This window comes from Callorhinchus milii, unplaced genomic scaffold, assembly GCF_018977255.1.
Source record: "Callorhinchus milii isolate IMCB2004 unplaced genomic scaffold, IMCB_Cmil_1.0 Scaffold9, whole genome shotgun sequence".
Taxonomy (NCBI): Eukaryota; Metazoa; Chordata; class Chondrichthyes; order Chimaeriformes; family Callorhinchidae; genus Callorhinchus; species Callorhinchus milii.
Window position 1 is genome coordinate 7,646,297 of NW_024704750.1, and position 10,425 is coordinate 7,656,721.

The 10,425-nt window shown below is 46.3% G+C and overlaps 1 protein-coding gene across 3 annotated transcripts; it reads left to right on the forward strand.

Annotated features, from left to right (window-relative positions):
• Positions 1–1,318: 1,318 nt before the first annotated feature.
• Positions 1,319–6,870, forward strand: LOC103175255 (prostacyclin receptor). 3 transcript variants are annotated; one of them, XM_042338280.1, is made up of 3 exons: positions 1,319–1,377; positions 3,214–4,167; positions 4,935–6,870. In XM_042338280.1, exons 2-3 carry the CDS (start codon positions 3,385–3,387, stop codon positions 5,187–5,189), a joined length of 1,038 nt encoding a protein of 345 aa, XP_042194214.1. In that variant the 5' UTR covers positions 1,319–1,377; positions 3,214–3,384; the 3' UTR covers positions 5,190–6,870. The 3 variants fall into 3 exon arrangements, with proteins under 3 accessions (XP_042194214.1, XP_042194215.1, XP_042194213.1); XM_042338281.1 differs by lacking the exon at positions 1,319–1,377 and adding an exon at positions 2,325–2,489; XM_042338279.1 differs by lacking the exon at positions 1,319–1,377 and adding an exon at positions 2,741–2,936.
• The last annotated feature ends 3,555 nt before the right edge of the window (positions 6,871–10,425 follow it).

Sequence of the window (10,425 nt, forward strand, 5' to 3'; positions counted from 1 at the left end):
CGGCAGCCAATTGCACACAGCAATGTCCCACAAACCGTCGTAGATTGAAAATGACCAATTTATTATTGTTTTGTTTTTTTGGAGGGATTATTATTAGGCTCTGTGTGGAGTAAGGAAACTTGCCCAAGGTTTCGCCCTCTGCCTGGAATTGAACTCAGGTCTCTCACTTGCAAAGCGAGTGCTCTAACCACTGAGCTACAGGACTTTAATCCATATCCCGAGAGATGCATTTTCTTACGTTTTTACCTTACACGTAGTATCAAGAATATATTGACATGCATGTATCTAGGAATTTTAAAATAATTTTAAATCTCCAATAATCTTAGCCTGCTTCAGGAGAAACACCTCCTTCAATCATTCTGTGGCTGATCCAAGGAATGCTCCTATTTGCTTTCCTGCACATTCTTTCCAGAGCACATACATCTGAAATTAGAGTACAACGCTAACTAACACGTTGTATGTGAACCTCTGCACTTGTGCTCAATCTTTGCTCTGCTGCCTAGAATTTTATTCAGCTTCATTTCCAATTCACACTGCATCAGCTTCAATCACTGGCTCATTGTCAATTCCAACACGGAGCTTCTTTTGTAGTTCTTTCTCTCTCTCTCCACCTCCACATTCTCTCCAAAGTTTGTCAAATCCACCTCAAAAAGCATACCTTGTCAACACAAGGACCATTCCTTAGTCCTTTGTGTAGCACTCAACCTGTCCAGATCTTCCCACAAACAAATCGCTTTGTACACAATGAGCCTTCCACTCAGTTCAAATGTCTTACAAATCTTTTTAACTGCATCTCGCAAACTGTTAACCACAAATCTAATTTTCTTTCTTCACACAGGACTGTGGAGCTAAGGAAGTGGTAATAAATCGGTCTGAGTGCTGTTTTGTCATTCTCCGGTGTGAAAGTTATGAATGTGACCTTGGTTTTATAAATTGGTCACAGAGAATTTCAGACCCATCAAAGTTGAGAACGAAACAGAAACTTGAACTTCCTTCTAGTCTTGGTCAGCAAGATATTTTTCTTGAAATTTAACATTGCCCAGAACTGTGGAAAATTCTTACATTCAAACTTTTTTTGGAAGGTGGTTTTCCACAGTTCTTAAAAAGAACAAGTCTCCAAATATACAGTCAATTCACTCGTCTGGAAGACATGAAAAGCGCTGTATCAAATGCAAGGATTATTATTATTATTATTCAGAAACTTCTTGGCTTCCTCTCTCCCCACCCAGTGCGGTTTATCCAATGGCAAGATTTCGCTGTGGGGAAAACCCTTCGAGATATTTACGAGAGAGAGAGAGAGAGAGAGAGCGAGAAGAGTGAGAGAGAAATGGTTGAGTTGACAGACTGTGAGGTTCGCAGAGAAAGTGACTGGAAGATGTGAGATGTGAAAGGAGAAGCAGGGAAGAGGGTGGGGGTGGTGGAGAGGGAAGAGGCGGGGGTGGTGGAGAGGGAAGAGGGCGGGGTGGTGGAGAGGGAAGAGGCGGGGGTGGTGGAGAGGGAGAGGGGGGGGTGGTGGAGAGGGAAGAGGGCGGGTGGGAGGGAAGGGCGGGGGTGGTGGAGAGGGAAGAGGGCGGGGGTGGTGGAGAGGGAAGAGGGCGGGGGGTGGTGGAGAGGGAAGAGGGTGGGGGTGGTGGAGAGGGAAGAGGGTGGGGGTGGTGGAGAGGGAAGAGGTGGGGGTGGTGGAGAGGGAAGAGGGTGGGGGTGTGGAGAGGGAAGAGGGTGGGGGTTGGTGGAGAGGGAAGAGGGTGGGGTTGGTGGAGAGGGAAGAGGGTGGGGTGGTGGGGGGGGGGTGGTGGAGAGGGGTGGGGTGAGGGGGTGGAGAGGGTGGGGGTGGGGGGGGGGGGGGTGGGGGTGGTGGAGGGGAGGGGGGGGGGTGGAGAGGGAGGGGTGGGGGTGGTGGAGAGGGAGGGGGGGGGTGGGGAGAGGGTGGGGTGGGGGGGGGGGTGGAGAGGGTGGGGTGGGGGGTGGTGGGAGGGGTGAGGGGTGGGGTGGGGTGGAGGGAGAGGGTGGGGTGGGGGGGTGGTGGAGAGGGGTTGGGTGGGGGTGGAGAGGGTAGGGTGGGGGTGGAGAGGTGGGATGGGGGGTGGAGAGGGTGGGAGTGGGGGTGGAGAGGGTGGGGTGGGGTGGAGAGGGTGGGGTGGAGGGGTGGGGGTGGAGAGGTAGGGGTGGGGGGGTGGAGAGGGTAGGGGTGGGGGTGGAGAGGGTAGGGGTGGGGGTGGTGGGGTGGAGAGGGTAGGGGTGGGGGTGGAGAGGGTAGGGGTGGGGGTGGAGAGGGTAGGGGTGGGGGGGGAGAGGTGGAGAGGTGGGGTGGGGGGGGGGGTGGGAGGGTAGGGGTGGGGGTGGTCAATCGCTGGGTGGGCGCCAGGGTGACTGACTGACTGACTGACTGCGTTCCCACAGCTCTCACTCACTCTCGTGGCGGCGGCTCGGGGTCGCCGAGCGCTTTTCTGGCATTTACGCAGCGGTTGAGGAGGAGGGCGGTTAACCGGGTGAACTTTTAAGGAAGAGATTTGTCAGTATAGCGTAGCGTGACGTGACGTGGGGGTGTGGGGGGGGGTGTGTGTGGGGGGAGTCATCCAGTCCCTCACAACCTCTCACCACCACCACATGTTGCTCAAGTAACTTCGAGCCTCTCTTCAACCCGCGTCGCACGTTCCCCCCTCCCACCGCCACCCCTCACCTCCCGCCCCCCCCCCCACCCCTCACCCCCCCCACCCCCACCCCCTCTCTCTCACCCTCTCTCTCACCCTCTCACCGCCGGTTGTCTCGATTTTCCCATCGCATTTTAACCGGCGTGAGAAAAAGAGGATTAGGAGGAGGAGAGTGTTTGTTTGGATTTTTCTTGAAGAAGAGTAAGAGGGAGAGAGAGAGAGAGAGAGAGAGAGGGGGTGTGTGGAAAAAAAAGGGAATTTTAAGAGGCAAATCGACTGGATTTTGTACGTTTCTTTCCGTGTTGGTGTTTTCTTTATATATATTATATATATATATGTGGAAGAGTTTGTTCGCTTTTGAGCAGAGGAGAGAGAGAGAGAGAGAGAGTGAGAGTGTGGGGGGGAAAGAGGTGTAAATTGGGTGTATTTTTTTTTCTTTTACATTCTTTTAAGATAATATTTTTCGTATGGGTGAAGTGTAGATTTACATAGATATATATATAGAGAGAGAGAGAAAGGGAGAGAAGAGTTTTTTAATATATATATCTGTTTAAAAAAAAAGGGAAGAAAAACGTAAAGCACAAAGGGCGATGACATGAAAAAGGATTCGGTTGGCGACCGTGACATCTGGGACAGCGGTTGGGAAAGTACTCTTTCTGGCAAAGGTGCGTCTGGCGGCTGTTTTGGAGAGAGAGAGAGAGGGAGAGAGAGAGAGAGAGAGGGTGAATGAACTATGTTGTCCAACGAGACCTGCGAGAACACCAGCAGCGTCTCCGCGGCCGAGAGCCCCCTGACCAGCGCCCTCATGTTCACCGCCGGGGTGACCGGTAACCTGGTGGCCCTGGTCATACTGGGGCTGCACAAGAAAGACAACCGGAGCCACGTATCGCTCTTCCACATCCTGGTGACCGGGCTGCTGGTCACCGACCTGGCCGGCACTCTGCTCATCAGCCCGGTGGTGCTCACGGCTTACGCCCGGGGAAGGAGCCTGAAGGCGCTGGACCTGTGCCAGTACTGCGCCTTCGCCATGGCTTTCTTCGGACTGGCGTCCATGCTCATCCTGTTCGCCATGGCCGTGGAGCGCTGCCTGTCGCTCAGCCACCCTTACTTCTACCAGCGGCACACCAGCAAGCGCTGCGGCATCGTGGCCGTGTCGGCCGCCTACGCCTTCTGCGTCCTCTTCTGCCTCCTCCCGCAGTGGGGCTTCGGGGAGAACACGCAGTACTGCCCCGGGACCTGGTGCTTCATCAGACTGAGCTCCCCGGCCAGGGCGCACCTCGCTTACTCGGTGCTGTACGCGGCGCTGATGCTGGTGCTGATCGTCTCCATCCTGATCTGCAACCTGTCCGTCTTCGTCAACCTGTGCCTCATGTGCCGCCGGCAGAGCGCCCGCCGGGGCTCGACCCTCCCGGGGACCCGGAGGAGAGACCGCTTCCCCCACTCCGAGGAGGCGAATCACCTCGTGCTCTTAGTCATCATGACCGTCATCTTCGTGGTGTGTTCCGTACCGCTCACGGTAAGCGACGTGAACCGAGCGACACCGCGCAGGGACTCCACCTCAACGCCTCTCTTTCACTCGGCAAACCCGGTTGTCAAGTCGATGGGCAGATTATTACTTTCCAGGAGTAATAATCCCTCCTAAAATAATTTTTTTTTTTGTTTTTGTTTGTTTGCCTTTGGCTCACAAATATATTTGTATATATTTACCCGAAGCGCTCTATCGAACACAAGGGTTATTATTATTATTATTAAATAAAAAATTGGGTCACTCGACCCACCTCTGTTTGTGGGGCATTGCTGCGGCAAATTGGCTGCCGGGTTTCGCCCACGGACCGCAGTCGTTCCACTTTGCAGTATATTCTATGAAGCGCTTTGGGACGTCTCAACCATGTGATACGGTGCTATATCAAACACAAGGATTATTGTTATTAAGTTAGAGGTTCCTGGAGAGCTGTTTGCTGGATGCAACTTAATGTGGTAAGAAAGCCACACTGACTGCTGCTTTCAGATTAAAATAGAACAGCGACCTCTGTCTATTTACACTTTTACAATGATAACAGTAATATACTGCAATAAACACACAGAGTATTTTTTTATAGACATACTCTTATAGTATTCAAGAGCTTTGTGACACTCCTACATGAAGGGCACTATATAAATACTGTTATGGTAAGAAACTGCATCAAATATACTTTTATAGCAATTAAAATATCGTCACTTCCTAAAGCTTGCTTTCATCCTGCAGTTTAAAAAAATAATCTGACCCCTTTTTCTTTTTGTCAGGTTCGGGCGTTCATTGGGGCAATTGTTCCTGACAATGAACACATGAGAGACCTTACAGCTCTCAGATGCTTGTCCTTTAATTCAATCATCGACCCGTGGATTTTCATCATTTTAAACACATCTGTGGTGAAGAAAGGTCTGGCCAGGATATTGTGCTGTAAAATCTCTTCCAGAAAGCAGGAGATGCAGATAGCGACCTCTAACATAAGGACCGAAACAATTAAACAAGATGTCATTTGGGACAGACAGTCGTGATGACAGTGACTTGGCAGGGAAAGAGAGTGGAGTTTCCCGACCTGAAACCTGCACCTGCTGGAAGTGAAGACTCACCAAGAGCCAGTGCAGAGGCTGAGGGCGAGCCAGAGCCTTGTCACAGGAGCCGGCTTTGCAGGCAGTGGGTTCTGCTCACAACCAACAGCAGGTAGCCCTGTGCAGAGGAAGGGAATCTCGTGGTCACACAAAAATGCTTCATTCCAGTTTTGTTTGCAAACATATTTGGTAAAGTGATTTAAAAAAAAACAATGGTAAGTTAATAATATTTATTGTCAATAGGCAATAGATTTGATTTCTCTTGGCATATCCAGTGATCTTTCACTTATGCATACACTCAGTGGTACAAGCTGAATCATTGACTCCTTTTGGTTGTTTTGGAGTTCCCCTTTATGCAGTGCAGCATTGTATATAATCCCCTTCTGATTTCTCTGTGTAATTCTGATTTGTAGAGTATGTTCCTGTGGAAGAAGGAAAGCCTCATCTATACTCAGTGGCTTTACTGACCTGAAATAGATAATTCTACTCTCTTTGTCAGCTAGTTTGAAGGGCGTGGAAGGTATCCAGTGAAGGTTGGATACTAGTAGACTGATATCATACGTCATGCCTTGGCCTGTTCCAATGAAAAACACGCAGTTGCAATTTCCAAGAAACAAAACAATGGAATTTGAAGGGGGTGAGACAGAGGGATTTGGGGAGACTTTCTGAAGGATATACAAGTCCAAAAAGTAATCCTAACAATTTACGTCACAAGTAAAACTGATCATTTTTAGTTTATCAAAAGAACGTAAACCCAAGCAAACAATCTTTTGTGATTCATTTTAACTGGTTTGATGGCCATTTCTAAATGGCTTGAGATAGGACTCCAGTTGTGCCTGGAGTATGGAGCTGTTGGGTAACAGCCTCTGTTTCAATTTGAATGTCCTGTCCCATTTGTGAACTTTTTTTGTGATACACTTCACTTAGGTAATGCATTGAACATGATAACAAACTGGAAGTAGAAAGAGAAAAAAAGGATACATTTAGTAGTACTATAATTTGGAATCATACCTCTTTGACCAACTAAACAAATATTTTGCTTCCACATAGATATCTTGTTGCCAGCTGTTATTTGTGATGGGCAGAGCTGTCAAAGACTTTGTGTTCTTTCAATGAATAATAACTCATATTTAATTCAGTGTTTTCCTGTAGCATCTCAAAGTGTTTCTCTTAACTGAGTTACTTTAAACAGTGACAATAGTTTTGAATGACAGCCCATTTTGTAATAACAGTTTATAGAGAAGCTTTTTGGAACATGCATTGTGTAACAGAAGTAATTCAGAAAGAGACAGGAATTTGAAATGAATTACTATCGCTGGCAAAGCTAGAGAACTTGAGTCCATTCATATGTTTGTGTATGTGTGTAGCAGAATGTAGCACAAATGTAAGTTCGTTACTTATGTTTTACATGTATACAGCAAGTCTGCCCCATGCAAATTCAATAAAGTATAAGTGATTGATTATTAGCTCAAATCTGCAGTTTTGTAAATATCTGTGTTTGAAACTGTACATCAAAAATATTGTATGTATTTAAAGTTTTGAATGATTAGCATATTCTGTAATAGAATCTTTACGCAATATGCCACAAGAATTTTTCCAATAAATCTACTTGTTGTAACATGGAAAACAGCATATTGTGACCATCATCCAGACAACCGAAAACGACTGATTCAACAAGTTGATAAGATCAGTTTGGAAATCTTAAAGCCCATTACAAGATTTACTGTGATAATGTTTTTTTTAAGATAATGAAATACAAAAACAACATATTATATAATTGCTAAAAGCAAACCCAGGGAATTGAATAGTTGAATCAGAAATATAGCAGTATTCCTTGCAACGATATAGTGCTTTAACATATTGAAATGTCTAAGACCAATTGCTATTACGTGGAGTAGTAATTAGTGTTAAGTGTAGATGAACGCAGCAGCCAATTTGAGCATAGCAATGTCCTGCAAACAGCCATGAAGTGAATGACCAATTTTATTTGAGGGGTTGTTGGCTAGGACATTGAGAAACTCACTTTTCTTTTCAACTAATCTAATGGGTTCTTTAATGTTTCGCTCACAAATATATAGTCAATTCACTTTACAGTCTATTCTGTGAAGCGCTTTGAGACGTCGAGAAGATGTGAAAAGCACTATATCAAATGCAAGGATTATTATTATATTATATATTAATATATTATAATGTCCACCTGAACAGGCAGAAGGCATGTCCTTTTGGTGTCCCAGAGCACTTAACATTGGCGGAACCCAATGCCAAACCATAGGGAGGGGGAAGGTGACCTTAGGCACGGTTCAAGAGGAAGGTCTTCAGGCACAACCTGAAAGTGGGGAAAGAGGGGGCAAGGCGAAGGGATTGAGGGAGGGAGTTCCATAGCTTCAAGGTGTGGTGGCTGAAGGCATGGCTGCCAACGGTAAAATAGAGGATTCGAGGAACAAGGAGGAGGCCAGAGCCAGTAGCGTGGAGGCAGTGGGTAGTGCTGTGAGGAGAGAGTAGGTTGAAGAGATAGGGCGGTGCCAAGGAATGTTGGGATTTAAAAACTAGAGCGAGGATCTTGAAGTCGATTCACTCTGTGACAGGGAGTCAATGGAGTTTGGCAAGGGCTGGGTTAATCTGGGTGCGGAGTTTAGTGTGGGTGGGAACATGGGTGGCGGAGTTTAGGATGAGTTGAATTCTGTGAATAGTGGAGGAGGGGAGACCAGCAAGGAGGGCGTTTGAGTACTCCAGCCGAGAGGTGACAAAGGCGTGGCCAAGGGTTTCAGCAGCTTGTGGAATGAGATATTGTCGGAGACAGACAATGTGGCAGAGGGGGAGGAAAGCAGTCCTGGCCAGGGACCGGACATGGGGGAGGAAGGCATCAGGTTCGATCCCTGGTTATCCTAAGTTGCGCATGGGTTCAGAGAGTTTTAAGGAGAGATCGAGTAAGGACGGAAGCAAAAGTCCTGCAGTCACAGTATTTTATGTTATGAGAATTGGTAGTACAGTCTGCTAATTTCCTGTTTCCTATTTAGATGAATAGCATCTTTTTAGTTTCATTAAAAGATTTGGTGTAAGATAGTTAAGTAGTTTGCTTAGAAATGGACCAATCGGCAATGCAGAACTAAAGTCAAAGACAAAACTGTTCCTAACTGGTCACAAGCCAGTTTGGTTTCCAGTAAACAACTTGCATTTATATAGCACGGGGTAGCGCACAACAATAGCAGAACTTGACACCAGCCAGGGAGAGAGGGGAAGTGACTATAAGCACAGTAGAAGAGGAAGGTCTTCAAGGTGATCTGAAAATGAACAAGGAGGCGGCAAGGCTGAGGGATTGAGAGGGAGAGTTCCAGCATCTCGGGCTGCATTAAGCAGAGCGAAGGGGATGAGGGATGTGCAGGAGGCTGGAGCCAGCTGAGCGAAAGGGGTGTGTAGAGGAGTGGGTGAAGGCAATTGTAATTACTTGCAAATCATTTATACCACTAGTTTGTGGATCAATATTTAATAATAATAATAATAATAATAATCCCTGCATTTGATATAGTGCTTTTTACGTCTTCTAGACGTCTCAAAGCGCTTCACAGAATATACAGTCAAGTGAATTGACCGCATATTTGTGGGCGAAATGCGGCAGCCAATTGAGCACAGCAGTGTCCCACAAACAGTTCGTGGATTGAAAATGACCAATTTATTATTGTTTTGGAGGGATTATTATCGGGTGTGTGAAGGAAACTTGCCCAAGGTTTCGTCCTGCCTTGTTTGGTGCACATCCACAGATATGAAGAGACATCAAGAGACCATGTTGTAAGGAGGCACACGGTTAAGATGCCTGCCTTGACGTTACTTCCTGCCCAGAAAATGAAGCTAAGAACAAGCATCTTTACTTTTTTTTTATTTAGGTCTACAGTAAGCTCAGGCAAAATTTAATCACCAGTAGATACTCCCTTCTCTTTCTGAATGATGGTATGGGATCTTTAACATCTACTTGATCAGGCAGAAGGGACTTTTGTTTAACCAAAGGATAGCACTTTCAATATGGCTGAGTTCCTCCAGCACTGCACTGGAGTAGCAGACTAGACCAACGTCCTAATGTGGGCCTTGAACTCATAATCTTTAGATTCAGAGTGCCTTCAGATTTAAATGGGTTTCCTGTGTGCCACTGGAGCCACAATTAGATTCTGCACTAAAATAACAGATGTGTTAATTTCATCTCTTCCAATATACAAAACACAGGCATGGCACCTTACAGTACATACTATGAAGCACTTTGACACTCCCCATATAAATGGCTCTAAACCAAATGCAAAGATTATGATTATTATACCTATTAGACGCTCTTTCATCTTTTCCAATGTTCACCCATTAAGCTCACCTGGTAAATATACTGATCTAATCAGTAGATTCAGGTGGTTATTTTACTATTAACAGTAACGCATTTGTGACCTTGCACAATCTAAAAATACCGATAGGACACAGTGGTAAACAGCAGAACAACAATGTCAACTCGCATGTCTCAAAGTACTTGCAGACTTGATAGGGAGAACTGAGCAGAGAGAAAGGCAAATTAATGATACTGATCAAAAAGAGTTAAGGGTGGGGACCAAAACCATAGTCAAAAAGGTGTACAAGGAGGGTTTTGAACATGGGGAGAGAAGAAGTTAGGCAAAGTGGTTTGGGAAAAGAGTTCCAGAGAGCCGGAGGATAGCGACCGAAGATGCAGCCACTAGTGGTGAGCGGGGAGGAGGAGAATGTAGTCCATTCCTTCTAAAATTATATTTAGTCGTATCAGCGATTCATCTTTAGGATGCTGCATCACCCCACCGAGACTTCAGATTTCATAGAATCATACAGCACAGAAATAGGTCATTTGGCCATCATGTCTGCGCTGACTCCGAAAAGAGCAATCCAACTCAATGCCACTGACCCGCTTTCTCTCCATAGCCCTGCAATCTTGTCCTCCTCAAATACCCATCTACTTCTCTCTTAATAGTTGTTATTGAATCGGCTTCCACTACCCTTTCAGGTAATGCATTCCAGATCCAAACAACTTGCTGGGTGGAAATATTTTTCCTAACTTTGTTTCTTTTAACAACTAACCTAAATCGGTGTCCTCGGGTTACTGACCCACATGACAGTGGAAACAGTTTTTCCCGGTTCAATTTATCAAATCCTCTCATGATCTTGAAAACCTCTTAATCTT

What these genes read in the sequence shown, in the direction of transcription:
- LOC103175255 (XM_042338280.1), top strand. Translation starts at nt 3,385, where the DNA reads ATGTTGTCCAACGAGACCTGCGAGAACACCAGCAGCGTCTCCGCGGCC. An exon ending in TGTGTTCCGTACCGCTCACG is followed by an intron (nt 4,168 to 4,934) that starts GTAAGCGACGTG and finishes TCTTTTTGTCAG; the next exon opens with GTTCGGGCGTTCATTGGGGC.